This window comes from Acipenser ruthenus, chromosome 3 (genome assembly GCF_902713425.1).
Source record: "Acipenser ruthenus chromosome 3, fAciRut3.2 maternal haplotype, whole genome shotgun sequence".
Classification (NCBI taxonomy): domain Eukaryota; kingdom Metazoa; phylum Chordata; class Actinopteri; order Acipenseriformes; family Acipenseridae; genus Acipenser; species Acipenser ruthenus.
The window spans coordinates 76,742,436-76,761,723 of record NC_081191.1 but is presented as its reverse complement, the minus strand read 5'-3'; the positions used below and the strand labels follow the sequence as shown (position 1 = coordinate 76,761,723).

The 19,288-nt window shown below is 34.5% G+C and overlaps 1 protein-coding gene across 3 annotated transcripts in view; it reads left to right on the top strand.

Annotated features, from left to right (window-relative positions):
- The first annotated feature begins 6,692 nt into the window (after positions 1 to 6,692).
- LOC117435670 (thymocyte selection-associated high mobility group box protein TOX-like) overlaps positions 6,693 to 19,288 on the top strand; it is a 110,932-nt gene continuing 98,336 nt past the window's right edge. For 2 of the 3 annotated variants that reach the window (XM_034059013.3, XM_034059014.3), the window contains exon 1: positions 6,693 to 7,260. In XM_034059013.3, coding sequence (XP_033914904.1) covers positions 7,168 to 7,260 — 93 coding nt within the window. In that variant the 5' untranslated portion in view covers positions 6,693 to 7,167. The remainder of the gene's footprint in view (positions 7,261 to 19,288) is intronic. The other variant, XM_034059012.3, reaches the window with a different exon arrangement.

The window sequence follows — 19,288 nt, the reverse complement described above, 5'->3', positions numbered from 1 at the left end:
AGTTTTTCAGCAGCTTGATGTCATTTCACTTCTCTGGAGTAATTTGTGAGGTAAGATTTTTGGACGGAGTTGGGGTACTTTACTCGTTAGTGATAACATATTGTATTATTCATATTTTTCTTATAATTTTATTTTCATCATTATCATTGTTGTCTGAGCATAATAAAACAATTTTCAAGCACCATTGGGTCAAAAAGAGATATGTTTATCGGTTAAAGGAAAAACTGATTATCTTATGTAAACAGACAAACACTTTTATGCAACTGCTTCAATAACATTGAATAAGGAATTTTTCAATATTCTGGCTAACGTGTTTTTGGTGTTTTTCTGTGGACTGTTTGGAACTAGGCAGCAATAATTATGTTGTTTGCAAAACATTGTAAATGTAAAAAGACTAGTCATACACACATAGCCACAGAAACACATTTGTCCATATTGTAAAATTACCCTCATCAAAGTTTTTTGTCTAGAAATTAAGATTAACTAAGATTGCTCCAAACTGTTCCTCTTTTATGTTCAATGTAAATCATTCTCTATGTTTCATTCTACTGGAGCATTTTAATTAAGACCAATTTTAAGAATTAAGAATGTCAAGCATAATTATAAAACTGTTTGAGCATGTGTTTATTGGCTATACACTGATTTCATTTTTTTTTTTTTATCGGGGGTGTTTTATCGGTTTTTATTGGTTAAAACCGAAAATCAGATGCCCTAACTATAATATATAGTACCACTGCTACTACCGGAGTAGAGCCAGAAAGTGGTACACCGTCAGAATGTGGTACGCTTACCAAAACGTGAACTGTGTAAAGTCAGAAAATGGTACGCTGTCAAAAAGTGGCATGTTTGTATTTCAAGTCTTTTAATGCATGTGCCAGTTTATGTACCAGTTCTTTTTTTTTCATTTTTCAATATATACACAATAGCGGTATAGCCTACAGTACAATGTGGAGCAAGAACATATTGAATAGGCTACTGATGTATGCTTGCTTTAAATATGCTACTGACCTTAACACTGCGTTAAAAAATATGCAGATTTAAGCTTAGGGAATCTACATTATTTTCAGATGTTTACATATGATTGTGTTCCCTCATTTACACAGATTGATAGAATATATCATAATTGTATTAAATGAGGTGTATATGCATGCTGCCTATGTGTACTGTATACCAAGGACTCAACATTGGATATGTTATGTTGGCTATAGCTAGATAATAAAGTTTGTTATCATGTAAATTATTATTATTATTATTTATTTCTTAGCAGACTCCCTTATCCAGGGTGACTTACAAATGTTACAAGATATCACATTATTTTTACATACAATTACATTATTTTTTACACATTATTTTTACATACAATTACCCATTTATACAGTCGGGTTCTTACTGGAGCAATCTGGGTAAAGTACCTTGCTCAAGGGTACAGCAGCAGTGTGCCCCAACTGGGATTGAACCCACAACCCTCCGGTCAGGAGTCCAGAGCCCTAACCACTACTCCACACTGCTGCCCAAAATGTAAGCCATGTTAATATGTACAGTTGACCCTGGCTCTAATGGTATAAGAGTGTCATTTAGTACGACAAAGTGCCATTCGTTTTTCATCAGGGAAGGTATATTTGTAGTGGGTATATTTCCTGACTCCCCTCACATGAGATTATGTTATAAAGGTGACTGAGGCGAGTCATCGAAATTTGACACCAAATCAAAATGACCCCCCTTCTTGACCTTTTCAGGATCCTTCACTTTATGAAGCCTAACCAACACGGTGAACCATAAATACCAAAACACTACGAAAACACCTATATACTATTTCCATTACATACATTCATAATATACCAGATAAAGCCAAAGACAGTATCAGTTGTGAGAATTATTATAATTGTTCAAGAGTATAGTGCTTATATTGATGAAATGTGTTACAAAAAAGGCAAAATATACTGAATATTAAAATTTTTGCACGACTATAGTATACTGTACTGCATCCCTATGATAAACAAACAAACAAAACCTGTGTGGCCTCCACTTGGAGAAGTGCTGGGAACTACGCTACGTCCGTTTGCAAGAAATAGGCTTAGGGATCTCCTCATCGGAATAAAAACAGCATGCCACGAATAGAAAAAAAGGTAATTATCATTATTTAAAATTAAAAATAAATACAAAAATAGTAATATTTACAGCAGATAATAAGTAAAATAAATAAACAATAAAAATAAACACCTTTGTTGATACCATCCAAGACATGCAGGGGCGATATTAACTAGCAAACACAGGCTTGTACGCGATCGGCAAAAATCAAAGATATTGCTCAGTGTTATCGTTGCCCCATTAAAGCCTATTGAACTTAAAATAGACATCTTTTATGACAATCATTTAAAAAGTTATATCGACGCCTTTTAAAATTAGATCTCTATACAAGGCTCTAAAGGTACATTGCTTGGGAAGTGATTAACGACTACACAAACCACTACAAACAAGACACACTGTAGATCACCCACAACATCATATGTTTACAATTTTAGATAACTCATCAATTAAAGTCACATACATTTGCTGAATTGTAAAAAAAAATAAATATATATATATATTAAAAATAACTTTAAGGGCCAAACTCAGGATATTGTACCCCGTTCATATGGGCGCTTCCTAGTTTTCTGAGCTAAAATCATTTGCGCATGACCGGGCAAGCACAGTACACGGCGTACCACGTTTTAACGCTCACTGCAAAATAATACCGCACCTGCACACAATTTCATAACAAACATTTAACCAGTTATATCTGATTCAAGAAAAAAAAAAATATATATTCTTATTACTTTCAATGCAGTCAAATCATTAGAAAGGTGACATCCTTTGTTATTGTTTAGCTCTTTGTATATGTTTGTAAATGAACAACAAACTGGGTCCACATACCAGCATAACCAGACAACGCATCGTGTGTTACTGCACTACTCCAAACAAGTAAAGGACATTCAAATATGTGTACTGATAACACAAGCACTTCCGGACACACACATTAACAGTATGCATAATTAATACAAATGTCCATGGTGACTCACCCCAGTTTGAAGTATGAAGGGTGGACATAGACTGTTATGCTGAATTTTTGCATGTTTCTATCTATCATGTTTGCATATTTCTATCATGGTTTTTAAGCATTGTTTCAATACAGGATTTTGGATTTACACTTAATACACTTCTCTTTAAAGTTGTATGTTATATATGTCAATTGCTATATCTGAGACCCCATTTGCGAGCAGCAGTATAAGACAACTTACTGCCACACATTCCTTTTGTTTTGGTTGGCTTACTTGCTCTTCTCGATCATTGCGCTTGATTGGATTTCATTTAATGCTTACATTAAGTCAGGCCAAGTTTACATAATTCCATTGACATTCATGTAATACTTGAACTTAAACATGTCTTGGAACCTTTACAACGTTTAATTGAAGTTGTAGGTATGTATTGGTGTTTAAACAGATGCAGATGTTTAATATCTCACCATTTTCCCAGAAGGCCATAATACAGTTCAATACTTTCTTTCAGCGATTGTAATATAGTTGAAAATCAACTGCATATACTAAGCTTACTTTAAAAAACAAAACAAACAAAAAAAAAAACATTATTATTATTATTATTATTATTATTATTATTATTATTATTATTATTATTATTATTATTATTATTATTATTTACAATAGTTATCTACTGCAGCTCTTTATTAAAAGAAATATATACATTTTTTTTAAATAGGCTAAATTATTTTCATTTATCTGGAGAGCACATTAGGGGTACCAATATATTTAACAAGAAAGGGGTCAGAGTAGGGTAAAACTTGTGCCATTTTTACCAAAAACTAACTCCAAATTGGATCTTAGTAGTGGCATTTCCTGAACAATCCTAGCATTAAACAAATAAATATTATTTTTGAGGTTGTATTAGTCAGAAACACATTTTTTAAGGGTTTGATTAATCACAAACATATTTTCATCCATTCCACATTTAATACCTAAACGTGGAATGGATAAAAAATAAGCATGCAGGTTTTTACGACTAAACACAACATTTGTTTAAACATAATGCAGACCAAGCCGATTTACCCAGTTACTGATGGATGTGTATTTGAAATGGTTCAGATATCTTGGCACATAAATGAACATCCAATCTAAACTATAAAGCAATCTGTCTTACTGAACAAAACAGACACACACACACACACACACACACACACACACACACACACACACACACACACACACACACACACACTGCTGCATTTCCTTTCTTTTCATCTTTTGTTTTAATCCCTGGTGCACTCTGGGTGGTGAAGTCTACTCAAACAACAACATTTTCACTCTTCTGTCCCTCTCTCTAAAATAATGGCACTGTTGTATAAATCTCACATGCTGTTCCCAAATTAAATAGTTTCAGTGTCTTGTAGGCAAAAAAAATGCTTACAAAAAAGGCCAGAAAACTGGTCTGCTGTGTTGAGTGGGGTATATTTTACCTAGACTGCAGCTCTGAGAGGAGGTATTTTTTTTCCTTGACCTATTTAGAGGTCTGGACAAATGTGGTAAATGATTTATATTCATGTTAATGATTGTATTGGGAAGTGAAACTGTTGTTTGAATATGTTTTTGGTGCAAAATAAAAAATGTACAGATTAATAACTAAATTCCATGTTTTGCTTTTTTCCCCCCTAGAGAAGTTAAGCAGGCAGGCAGGTGGCAGAAGCAGTAAACTAAACCCACTGGTAACTGTGGTGGTTACGGTTCATGCTCTGCACCTCTGAAACATCTCATTTGGTTTTACACTTCACTGGAACCTGATGGTCCAGTCTTTGTATTGAAGAGGCACCTTTTTTATTTGAATTTAACATGAGGGGACCAAAAGCTGGTGTCCACAAGGCAATATTGGGAGGGGGGTTACAGATCAAAACACCACCAGGTGTGTAATTTGTTTAGCTCTTTGTGTATAGAAAATTAAATGTGCATTTGAGTCTCTTACCTACCGTATTTCAGCTGCCATTTAAATAATTAAAATAGCATGATACAAATATCCTCAGGAAGAGTAAGTTTAGAGTTTTATAAATCTGTATTTGGCAAATTGGGCAAACAATGACTCGAGTATATTTACAAACTAACTATTCCAAGGAATTTTACTTTTTTTTAAGAAAGAAATCTAAAGCTAGCATTTGTATTTTTTACCTTAATGCCTAGTGTCATTAATCATTTCTTCAACATGTAAGTCTGTGGGATAACTTTGGGGAGTAAAAATGGTTGTCTTACTGTATATCAAATGTTAAGATGCATAGCTTTCTTAACATGGAGGTAAACAATTCAAAGAATGATTGCGTAGAGAGGTTCTTTTAACTTCCAGGGAGGGAGGGAGGGGGGCAGTGTTCGGAACAGCATGTCATTGAGTCTCCTTTATTCACCCTCTTTATTATGCACAGTTTACACAGAACTTAGCAAGCAGTTGGAATTCTTGGAGCCAGCTGAAAGTTGAATGTTTGGTCTTAAGCACAGAAAAAAAAGCATGGTATATGAGGAAATTATCAAGATACCAATGGATTTTGTTAAGGATGTTATAAAAAAAAAAAATAAAAAAAAAAAAAAATAACAACTTCCATAACATCAAAGTCAAAAACAGTTGTCCTGAAATCACAAAGATGCAACCTGAGTACCATAAATATTTTCTTTTGGAGAAAAAAAACTGATACAAATAATGTAATAATGTAACTGTTTAGCTTTCTTAATCATTTGTGTGTGTGTGTGTGTGTGTATATATATATATATATATATATATATATATATATATATATATATATATATATATATATATATATATTGTGGGTAGGCTACTCTTTTTAGCTTAGTAAAATTGGGCTTTAGGCTGCACCAGTCTCCCCTTTGCTTGTGCTGGCAAGTCCAGCCCACCTCAACTGTCATTACAACACTAGATTTCCACAAATAGTTTTTAGTTGATTGGTATAGTTGTTTCACATCACCTGGATCACAGTAATTACGATACCCATTCATTAAGAGCTAGAAGTGTGTAATGGTTTAGTATAATGAAGTAGAGAGATGGCCAAGCACTATGGAATTGGGACACTATTTGTAAACTGCAAGTGGTCAGACAAGACAAGAAAAAAAGAGGCCGAAAAAAAGAGGCCGAAAAAAAGAACAGCAAAACATATTTTACATACATTTTTATTCCTCTTGAAATTTCTCGAAGTTTCAAAAGATTTGATTTAAATGTGTTATATGGAAATATGGGTGCTTGCCTATGTTTACATTGACTATATTTGTCTTGCTATTTTGTACTGTTCTGTTTATTTTGCCAAAACTCTGACAAACCTGCTACTGGTTTTAAGTTCTCCAAACCATGAGGAAACCCTGATTTGTCATGGAACCAATCAGTGTTATAGCCACGAAGACTACTACTATTAATAATAATAATAATAATAATAATAATAATAATAATAATAATAATAATAATAATAATAATAATATGTATGAAGCAGTCAGCAATATTTTAAATATTACATTTGACTGACATCTAAGGTGAGGGTATGTAATAACAGCGCCAAAAGAAAACGTTGCCTATTGCTTTGCATGGTCTTGCTGTAGCGCCCCCCATGTACTAGTCAGTAGAAATGCAGAGCTTCATTACTGGCTCTCCTGCTCGGGGTCTCCTTTGTGTGAGATTTTGGAGACTCAGCAGCAATAAGTACACGGAGCAGCCATTCCGAGAGCCCTATTTATTTTGTGTTCGTAAAAAAAAAATTAAAAAAAATAATAAAAATAGATAGAAACACACACACATCAAGAATACGACAAAAGCATAGAGACAAAAAAACAAAACAAAACACGAAAGTGCAAATATTTGTTGATACATTCTTCTGTCATATAAAAAAAACAAACAAAAAAAACAAACAAAAAAAAAAACAACGTTTTTACAAGAGTAGTGCATTTGGAGAGTTTGTTGCAGACCGCAAACGGATGTGAGGCAGAGAAGGTGTTCCTCTCTATCTCTGCTTCTGCTAGACTACTATCACCCCTCTTTCTAACACACACACACACATTTTTCTTATTGTCTCCTGACTCACTGTGTGGAAGAAATCAAGAATACGAAAAAAGGGAATTGTTTGATGTTTTTACTGAAATGGACGTGAGATTTTATCCTCCACCACAGTCAGCTTCAGATCCTCCCTGCCTGGGACCCTCGCATTGCCTGGACCCTTACTACTGCAATAAGGTGATTTTCATGTCTTTCACTGTGTTGTTGCTTTTTGAAGGTTGTTTCACAAGTTCTGAGTAAAATGCATGATGGATTGAGAGAAAGCATGGTTAACGTTGCTTTTTCTTTTTTCTTTTTCTTTTTTTTGCAATTATACTGAAAGTAATTGAAACCAACTCTGCCCTGTGAGTGAGTTTCGGGGTGCACTTATAGTTATTCGTAAACTGAGTAAAACTATGACTTTAATGTAACCTAAGAGATTAATAGAAATTAGATCGACCGAACAGTTTTCATAATGGATTGTTCTACTGTATGCTGTGTGCATAAACCGGTACACTACGTGATGAATTAATACAGTGTGGATCACATACCCTTTGTATCACAGTAATGCCGCTCGTGTTCCGTTGTATTATGAAGGCATGAAATAGTTTTTATTGAGCGTATTTTGCATACGTGCAATGTCACCTTTTTACGAGGCTGTAACAGTATAAATCCAAGAACATTTACTTTGTTAAGGTGATGTTGCAACAGCCCACCACCGCCGAACAAGTTATATTCTCCATGCCTTTTAAGATCAATTATTCATGTTTTGCAGTAAGTTGTTCTGTAGTTAACGGCTTCATTTAATTTAAAACACAATCAAAGTGACAGTTTCAAACGCCTGCAGACAAGGTGAGAAATGTTTATAAACCTAATGCCCCGATTTTACCTTTTATACATGTTGTTTATGTGTTTTACTAGTCCAGGCAACATTTGAAGCAAATGCAATAGATATCTAATTTAAAAGGACTATATTGAATATACAAGAAGATCTGCATTCTATTTACACCGTCAATGCATGCATAACCCCTAAGGGAACAAAAACAAATGAGCAAAGGAAACGTGCAGCCTTTGTTTAAAATAACTTCAAATAAATAAATACATAATTGTACAGTCCAGGCCTTGATCACAGTGAGACGTTGTTAAACATTGTTCTTTACAAAAGTCTTTTAACAAGACATACAGAAAAGTAAGTATAGCTTCGAAATATTATAATGATGCACAGTGGTGTTTATACCTGTTTGCTGCAAGGACCATGTATCTGGTTGTTTATAGCAGCTGTGTCCTAGTCCAATTACTGATGTTTTAGAGCGGTTTAAATGCACTAAAGGCAATCTGATCCCAAGCAAACGATTTATGAATCATGCGTTCTAAGAGTGCCAAACAGCAGCGTTCCATGCAAATTAACCCTCCTTTTCAGTGGGCAAGTTCAAACAATATACTGCTTCAGTACATGTAATGACTTTCTTTCTAAAGTATTGGAAGTATGCAGGACTTGCAGGTTTAATTATGACCTCTGTAAAATGTATTTTGCTCAAAGTATCTCAAAATGTGCTAAATCTGCCTGATCTGATTTAACTCCCCTGTATTTTTATGTTTATGGGTTGCTGGAGTATTTGAGTTCTAGTTTTCATTGTGATACTTGGTGAAGACAATGCTGGACAATGCTGAAAAATGCTTTGCTGAGGTTGAGAAAAATGAGAGTACAGTGCAAACAAGGTTGGTTATGGCAACTGTGTGAGGCATCTCTTGTACAAATAGACAGAAATGGAAGCTGTGCAGCTCAGTATGCACTAGGCATTTGAAGAAACACAGAAGAACTTGAAACAAGATTGAGAAGGTAAAAGTCACCTGCTAACAAATCCAATAAAAATAAAGTAAGAATCAAGTTGTTGCATGTACATGTAAAAGCTACCTGTAATATAGTACAAGCAGTACAGTATAAGCCAGTGCAAATCTTAAAGGTATGCCTAAATACATCTTTATACGTTGCAAATTGCCCAGCGTTTTGTTTATGAAGCATTATCATGAAATAAGTCATTAACAATACATAAGTGCACAGCATTATGTGTCCTTTGTACAGTTCTGTTATTTTAATACACTTGTAATTATTTATAGGTAAAAGAGCGTTGCATGGGTTATAGTTAGGGCTTCTGTTTTTCAGTTTTAACCGCTATACAAGAAAAAAAAATGAAATCAGTGTATAGCCAATAAACACTGGAAAAACACTGGAAAGTATTACTCATTTCATGTTGACTTCACCCCTTTCCCTAAAAAAACAAAAACAAACTACATTTCCCAGTGCAGTTGGGCAATGTCCTTTCTTCCTGATGTGTATCTATCATTGATTCAATCTGAGTACTTTACCCACCCCAACTACTGAGTGGCAGCAAATTCCTACATTTCTATTGGAGACTCAGCTTGCGAGATTTAAAACGAGATTACAATTAGATGGCTTGTTTGCGTGATTTAAAGCTATATTACAGTTAGATAGAATAAAACAGAATTGCAAATAGTGGCGAAATGTCTAGACACACAAACACCCCAGAAGAATGTACCAGTGACAGTAAGTATTTAGTTGAGGAAGACATCGAAGGAAAGAAGGTATAACAAGTGTGCAAGTACTGCTGAGTTACTATACATATTGTAACAGAAAAAAAAACACCCAAGCAGTTTGGAAAGTAACTGAAAACAATAATTTCATACAGTATATAAAAAGCAAAAGCCCCCAAAAAACCTGATTTACATAAAACTTGAAAATAGCTAAAAATAAGCAATGAAAAATGAAATGAATAAAGACAGAAAAACACAGCCCTAGATGTAATTAATAGATAATCACTGTTTATATCTACAATTAAACATTCTGTGGAATCAAAAGCTAATTCTTGACATAATAAAGTCAAGAATTAGCTAACATATTTCTCAATTCAGTCTTAAATATTCTATAACCCTGACAAAAATGTACTTCAGAAAAAAAAGGCATGTAGAGTTGTAAATAATTAGGGCCTTTTAACATAGCTATTTCCTACTTGTATTTCACATGCAGGCAATATTTTTTTTTAATTAATTTACCAGTTCCTTTAGCATTTTAAATATATAATTTAAGGACATTTAAAATTCCGGTGCTATTTTGTTTCCTAAGCTTTCAGACCATGACCTTTTAAAAAAGTTACATCTTTCTTTTTCTTCTATTTATGCCTGAACATGACCTTTATTGGAGTTGAATTTCATTCGTAAATTAAGTTTTTGGATGTGATTCTTTCCCTAAACAAATAACATTTGCTGCAGTTAAGATTTGAGTTCTGAGGCCCATAAGATGTTAAGATTAACTTTTAGTTTCAATTGGGATTCACGTGTGGTGGTGGTTATAATAATGTTAAATGTGATCAGTATAAGCCAACATTGTGCTTAAAGTTTGTAACATCCTTGCAACCTCATTAAGAAATGCTCTTGGTCATGTATAAACTTTACATCTTGCACCTAGAAGGTCCAGACTTGCGCTGTATTTAAATAGAAAATAATATTACTCCTGATCCACTGATGGTGTTAAAATACTCTGGAGCTCATTCAAATGTTCATGGCATGGACTACAATCTACTGTGACCTGTTTGATTGGATAGTATCATTTATTATATAATATAATCTTGTTATAAAAACTGAGAAACTAAACTCCAACACAATTACACTATTCTCTTCCAAGTTTTTTTTTTTTTTAAAATAATACAAATATAAGCACTTGTGTACTGCTATTCATAAATGTAGCTGTATTGTTCAATTTGTTTTTCTTCAAAGTAAACAGTTCTTTGACATAGATAGTCTGGCTGTGTATTTCCAATATCTTTCAAAATAGGGTGAATTTTTTTTTTTCTAACATATTTCTCAATTCAGTCTTAAATAAATGGTGTGGTTTATTAAAAACAAAAACAAAGCTACAGCTCAGTATAGCATTAGCATGTGCTCTGGGATTGGTCTATATTGTCAGAAAAAAGAGCAGGATCGTATGAGTAAAGTTAAATGCAGCATGGTGTTGCATAGATACAGACTGAGCTCTTAATCATAAATAAAACCTGTACACCATGGAGGGCTAATATCAAAGCTAATTATTTATTTTATGTTAATGACTTTCTGCTGGGACATAACAAAAAAACAAAAGATATTCTTAATGGAGTTTCAATGCTTTCAGTTATTAAAGTTTATGAGAGAATACTTTAATAGGAACGAGCTGTTAAAACTCAATATGTCTTTGTATTAGTTAAGGTTAAGGCCTTATGCCAAGAATCCCCAGGGTTTCCAAGTTTAAAATAAGTTCTTAATTGATATTAGGAACTAGCGACAGAGGCACTTCCACTTTGTAGCCCCTGGGAGAATTTCTGTTGCCACTAACTAGGGGGATGTCTTATCGTGGCCTCCGTAGACCTCACTGTAGAAGTAAAACCTGATACTACTTGGTTGACTCGAAGAATCACAAGTTTTGGTTGAACTTTGAGTTTTCTACTTTAGTTTCAAAATCCCTCAAATAACTTGGAAAGTAACAGTATTGTTTATACCACACAACAAGCTCTGATACATTTAAGAACTTAGAAATAAGAGCCATAGACAGTTATAGCAACTATTTTACCCACATTAATACGTTTTGTTTTTATTAAGCAAACATTTAAAAATGTCATTTTTTATAAACCACCTTGTCAAGACTGGTGACAATTTCAGAACCTTTGAATAAGCTACTGCTCTGCTCTTCACTTCACTAAAAAAAGTTATTTATCAGAGCCACACACTCAAAAAGGACTGATTAATGAAAATATGCAATCCATTTAAAATCAATAAGTATTCATTTATTAAGTGATGAAACTAGCGGATTTATATACTGTATGCTTAAATATATCTTTATATGTTGCAAATTGCCCAGCATTTTATTTAAGAGGCATCAATGCATAAATCCTTCATGCAGTTTATGAAGCATGAAGGATTTATGAGTTGTCTTTAATAAAGTCTATTGTAATATAATGTTACTTGTTAATATTGTTTTCCACTACCTCAAAGTCCGTTTAACATCATTATGTTTTGTAATCTGAGTTTTAATGCACACTAAGTTTGAACACAATTTACACTAACTGCTTGAGAAATAAGGAGCTGTTTTGCTTTGAACAATTCAACTAAACTCCCCTGTTGGCTATAAAAAACAATTATATTAAGTTGGTGGCACAGGTTCAGGTACAGCTGCTGTGTGTTAATGATACATCATCACCTCCCTGATAGACACAGCAAATGTCAGCTCTGGAATGACCCTATGAGCATTTCAATAAGCTAATCTTATTCCAAATTACGTATCACCTTGGAAACCTTGGTATTTGAGGGCATTTCTTGGCAAGCAGTTACCACCCTCAGTAGTATGTTCATTAGGGCTGGCAGTTAAAATAACTTAGTATGTATTTTGAAGGATTTTACTCATTTCAAGGTTCGTAGCCCCATTTTAAGCAGACCCAGACACCAGAATTAAAGTTTATAGGCACTTGGGTGCCGTTTTTGTTATTTACAGAAAATAAAACAAAACTTAAGTCAGTTTTGGAGCGCTAACTAAACTTTTCTTCATTTCTCTAAATACAAATCGAACGGCCAAGCCGTTTATCGATGACACAAAACAATTTTTAAACACCCACAAACAAAAAGTTTTACCCACCACCTTTTTTTTTTTTAAAAACACACAGCCTCTCTTCACACAGACTGGAAACTGCCTTGAACACATGTTTTTGTTTCTGTTTAAATACCTGCCTGCTTATTACAGGCAGGTGACACTAATTGAACTAAAAACAATTAAACAGGTGATCAATTGGAAAAAAAATCATTGCAGCTGTGGCTGTACAAACACAGCCACACCCATATTTCTCTGGCAGGGACAGAAATTAACCCTATCCCTGCCAAACCCCAACACATTCCTTCCAGGCAGGGATCTGCCCTGCCACAGTATGGAACTTCAAAGCCTATGTTTAATTTCTCTGTTCCCATTTTTCTCAGAATGTAATAATGCTCAGTTCAGCTAACCTATAACTGGGATGTGACTTCTAAAATGGCAAGAAAAAATACATGATTAAAAATATATTAATATTGTGAACTTCAGATTCAGTTATACATTTTATGTACTTATTGAATGAATATGGCAAGTACACTTTGAATATAGCAACATTAAGCCATTCAATTTTTGTAAAATAATCAGATGATCTCCAACAGAGAAAACACTACAGAATAATTTTTAAAATCACAGTCATGCAAGTTCTGTAACAAAAATTGATTGATGGCGTCACAATAGTGCAAGGGTTCTCAACCTTTTCTGAATCACGCTCCATCTTAGAATGTTTTTTTTTTTTTTTTTTTACTTGTAATCCCCCACCACAATAGCGAATTATAAATCACATATCAGAAATCAACCAAGTATTTGCCAGTACTGGAATTTGTATTGAATTATTTGCCAAAATTCCAGTACATCTTATCCTGTGTACACTAGTTTCTCTGAAGAAAATATTAGAACAAACTTTGTTTCTCTGGCTACATGTTTGTGTTTAATAAATAGCCTGTCATTAGCCAGTACATCACCACAGACAACACACGGAGGACGAGGCTCACCTGAACTGCCAACAAAGGTAAATCCAATTTCCAAGCAATTTTCTTGATCCATTTTATGTATTACACAAGGGTACAGTGCGACACGAACAGAATTGTCACTGATTCATAAAAACTAAATTGCCAGTGATTGGGTCTCTGCTTTATTAAGTGCATTTTCCCAGACTAAATTAAGTACTGGTATCATAGGTAATATATATATAATATATATATATATATATATATATATATATATATATATATATATATATATATATATATATATATATATATATACTACACACACACACACACACACACACACACAGAAATAGTGCATTACTATAATCATTAAACATTTGCAAGACGGCTGAGGATGCTTTGTCGATCACTTTGAATCCTGTCATCAAGTTACTCACAATTAACTGAGTTGGCTTAATACCTAAAATACATGATTTTCTGCTCACCTACTGTATGGTGACACCTAGACCACTGGACACTAGCCGTTTGGTACTCTGTCTTGTTTTTTCACTTACAAAAGTTAGCACTCTGGGTGAATGCTTTCAACATTTCTTAAACAAATTCAAATATCATTACAATTAACATTAAACATGTGGCCAGCCCTTTGTGAATTCTAACTGGAAGTGTATCATTTATTAAGTACTTTGCATCTATTAGGCACATAGCTGTTTCTAATGACCACTGTACCATCATATTTTAGGTTTTCACAAATTTTAGGAACTTAAATTACCAAGTCGAATTCTCAAACACCCGTTTTAAGTTTGTTAAAATATGAAAACAAATAATAAAAGCCTGTATTGTTATTTGTTAATCAGCTAATTGAGCACTCAAATCTGATTCACAAACTCCTATTAGGGATGAGAAGAATACAGCGGTTCTAAATAATTTTCCTTTAAGGTCTCACTGAACTGACACATTTCAAATGAAAGCTGGTTTAAATTTGAAATCACACAATTAGGTTGTGCTGTGTGTTTCATGGGGTGGAACTAGGCCATCTGCTGTGATGATTTAAGACATGAAGTTTGTAACGTATAACATATAAAGAGAGGTTCCGTCCTTCAAAGGCCCTATGCATATAAAGAGGGGCTCTGTCATTGTGGAAACCCGACAAACAGGAGGGGGGTCACCGTCTCTGAGATGACCCGACATACGAAAGAGGGGTCACTGTCTCTGAGATGACCCGACAAACTAAGAGGCTCGCGAACCAGAAAGAAAAACATTGATTAGTATTATTAACATGAAAAATGGTTCCGGCTCTTCAGTGGCCCAGCAAATGCAGTAGGTGGGTTCCGTCGCTGAGGAGACCCGACAAACAGGAGGGGGGCCACCGTCTTTGAGGTGACCCGACATACGAAGAGGCTCGCGAACCAGAAAGAAAACAAAGTTAGTAGATGTTAGAACATATAGAGCGGGGTGTTCCGCCTCTTTCAAAAGCCCAACATAATAGAATGGGGGTTCCGTCACTGAGGAGACCCGACAAACAGGAGAGGGGTCACCGTCTTTGAGGAGACCCGACAAACGAGGGGTTCCACTGCTTGGGGCCCTCACATAAATAGAAGCATCAGTACCTGAAAGAGAAAAAGACAAGGAATCATGCATGCTAAAGGAGGGGTTTGGCCGGGGGTCCCCTCTGACCCACGGGGAACCCTCCTCTATGAGGTTAATGAAGCGATGCTTAACAAGGTTGGAGAAAGTGGAATCACTAACCCCCCAGAGGAGACCGACGCAAAGGCGGTTTAAGATTCTAGAGGAGGAGGTAGGAGGAGGAAACGAAAAAACACAAGACAACTAGATGGAAGTGACTGAGGTTTAAATAGAATAGATTTAATCCGAACCACACTTAAAGGTTAACATATAATCTCCAAAGTGCTTTCAATCAAAAACACATTGCCGCCTTTTAATCTGTAGACAGGCGAGTTTCATAACCGACATTTAATTTGAACATGGTGACGCTCTTAAATTATGTCATTAGGTTCTGCAGAGTGCTTTCAATTCAAAGGGAGTTTTCGGCTTTTAACTGGCCAATTATAATCATGTATGTTTTGCCTCATCTCAGTTTAAAACTCTAAAACCTCAACATCAATAGATCAAAGAATTGTAACGAGGGATTTTTTTAAAAACCCTACCTACCCTACCCAACCCTACACAAGACATATAAAAGGGGACATACTTTTTTTTTTTTAATGAAGTCTTCATGTAATGTATTATGAAGCTAAGAAACAAAATCTGTTCTGCATGCTGTGATAAGGCAAAGGGACCTAGAGTACAAACAGAGGGGATTTGCAATAAATCATGCACCACACTGTAGGTTATTCAGTGTTTGTTAAACTGTATGTTTTAGGGTTGTTTTTTGTACTGTGGGTGTGCAGTATATAACTTTATTTATTTTTTAGTTTGTCAAGAGTTGGTGGGGCTCATTTGACTTGAGGTACTAAATCAAAGGAAAATGAACTGGCTAGAGTGTTTTCAGTTCAGAGATTACAAAAAAAGTTACCTATTACATGCCCTGCTGAGTAAAAATCCCAGTGTTTGAAAGATAATCATTATTGTTTAAAACTGATGTCTGATAACATTTTAGTGAAGTTACTTGGCTGTGGAAATTTAAACATGCAATATAAAAAAAAGAACCTTTAGTGCATGAAGTTTGTATATGTGAATGTACCTACATTTGCATATAATTGCACTGGATTGATTACAAAGTTAATAAAAATAACTTCGAGAATTTCTTGTATCATATCAAACACTGTATCATATTGCAGTTAGGAACATAACTCATAGTTAAATAATTGAGCCCACAGAAATGACATTTAACTCAGCAGTGTGGAGTAGTGGTTAGGGCTCTGGACTCTTGACTGGAGGGTCGTGGGTTCAATCCCAGGTGGTGTACCCTTGAGCAAGGTACTTTACCTAGATTGCTCCAGTAAAAACCCAACTGTATAAATGGGTAATTGTATGTAAAAATAATGTGATATCTTCTAACAATTGTAAGTCGTCCTCGATAAGGGTGTCTGCTAAGAAATAAATAATAATGATATTTGGAAGTTTGGTTTTGTCAATAAAATCCTAAAAGATGGCTTTAGTTGTTAAAAAATATATATTTAGAAGTATCCAATATGATATTATATGCATAATGAATAGTAGCCCATATTTTAGTAGGTGCATCACACAAAGGCTTGAGTAGCCCGGCACAGAGATTTCTGCTTGCAGTGCATTTCTTTTTAAATAAAAAAGATCCACTTATGTGAGGCAAATATGTGATTCATGGATTCAGACTGCAAGGACCAAATAGATATGTAATGACAAGAGACCATTTAGAACTACTGGTGTCTATTGTTTACGCCAATACAGAAATAAGCAACCTGTGAAGCGCTTTGGGATGCCTTGGCATGAGAGTCGCTATCTAAAATACATTTGATTTGATTTGAACCCAAAAGGTTGAAATTTACTAAACTTTGTGAAAAGGGTTTTTCTGGTTTACACACTTTTTTTGGTCACTTTAATACTTTACCCTTAGATTACAAACATGTAGGTCTGTTAACAATACAGTTGCACTGCAGGAGAAAATAAAAGACGGAATTATTTTTTTGTGAGGTTTCTGTGGTGTATTTAGAAGGCCGTTTGATCTTTTGATTGCCAAATAAGTTGCAAATAACAAGAGAAATAAGAAACATCGAGATGAAACACCATTTGTTTAGTTTCCTTATGAAGGAGCGCTATAATAGAACAGTTATCTGAGTTTATTTTTAAAGTTCATGCATATAAAGGAGCCTAATGTAAAGAACCGTTTAGCTGTGTCTGTTGTACACAATCTTACACATTTGCCATATATTGTTCATTACACTTCACAAATTACAACAGAATTTGACAGAAAGTTTTACCTCACTGTCTTGCACAGTTTACATGAGTTTGACAGGATAACTGACAATCCATTGATGTTTTGAAGTGGCAAGCGTTTCAGCAGCTGCTCGCGAGTGAATGGGGAATGATGATACATCTATATTGTTAGATGCAGGGACAATGTTTAGGTTTTAATGCAGTAAAAAAAAGTATAGTTCCTTAGTAACAAAGCAAGTCTTTTAGATTATTAATTTTTAAAACAGAGCTTAGATTTCAGACTGATGTGAACCACGGTGACACCAGTATGATGGTTAGAAAATCAATAGGACTACTCTGAACTTGGAATTATGCCATATTTGTGCCCTCAAAAGAACTGACAGAAAACAAAATGTAGGGAGATATGTTTGAAAAGAAAAAGTGAGATGCATATCAATTTATTGTTAATGGGAGTTAAGATGAAAGGTGTAGCACTGAAAATGAAATGTAAGCATGATGTATTTATTCAATACCGAGTTTGTGAAAGGCATAGTTAATGCTTTTACAGTATATTTTTGTGTTTGTTAATAAATGCCTCTTTCTTGAATTGAGTGGCTGTTGACTTGTCAGTCTGCTAATAGTCACTGAAAGACAAGAAAGCTCATACTGTATGTCAGGGGCAAATCATATTTTCATCAGTTGCAGTATTCCTTTAGCTGCTGTTTTTTTCCACTTTTGCTTTTGCAACAGATGCATAGTTTGATTTATTACACCTCTGCATGTTTGAGCAACACCGGATACAATTCATAATTCTTATCTAGCAGGTGTTTTCTACTCCTAGAATATTAAATTATGTATTGCATTAGTCTTATAGTTGCAGTTGTAAATTTGACTACAGGGAATCTTAAACAAACATTTTGTTCTTTATACAATCCTGATAGAGTAAAGTCACAGATAAAGAGGTCTAATACATCAGAGATATATTAGACCTAGATATTATATATATATATATATATATATATATATATATATATATATATATATATATATATATATATATATATATATATATTAATGTTGAAAACTATTCCAGTAGGCTATTATTCGGTCCCAGATTTAGAATACTTAACATCTGGTTTCATAGACCCCCGATTTAGCACTAGTCTTGGACAACCTTACCTACAGTAAGATAACATTAGGTAGCCCAAAATTAGTGCCAAACAAGGTCTGTTAAACAATTCATAAGTGTTTTTTTTGGGGGGATGATCTGAAGTCCAATCTAGCTATTGGTTCTTGAGTGGTTGTTTTTTTAATCCATCATATACTTTGCTTTAGGGCTGTAGGAAGATTTTAACAAATTACAAACTTCATGCAGGCAATTTTTTATGTGAATATCCCCTTACATAAGCAGTCATTTGTGCTTCCTGGGTCATAGTGCTTACAAAAATTGGCAATCCAGAAAGTGGGAAAGGGTCATTGCTTACAGCCACGCTCTCCTTCACAGTATGTGTATTTACAGCATGGATGACCTGTGGAAAAGAGCAGCATTCTTTGTGTCAGGCCGATAATGGCGGCGCTACAAGCTAATAATAGTACATGTGACCCAATAAATTGTGTTCACTGTTTACGATCTAGAAGAAATATGTGGTATGTGCCTTCCCTTTCTAAAACCTATGTTACTTGTTTTACTTGTTTTTGAAAAGTTAACTTTATTTTTCCACCCTACGGCTTGTCGAAATGGAAACTGATACTATATTAACGGGCCTACTGTTTTTCCGACTGACTTCAGCTTTAATAG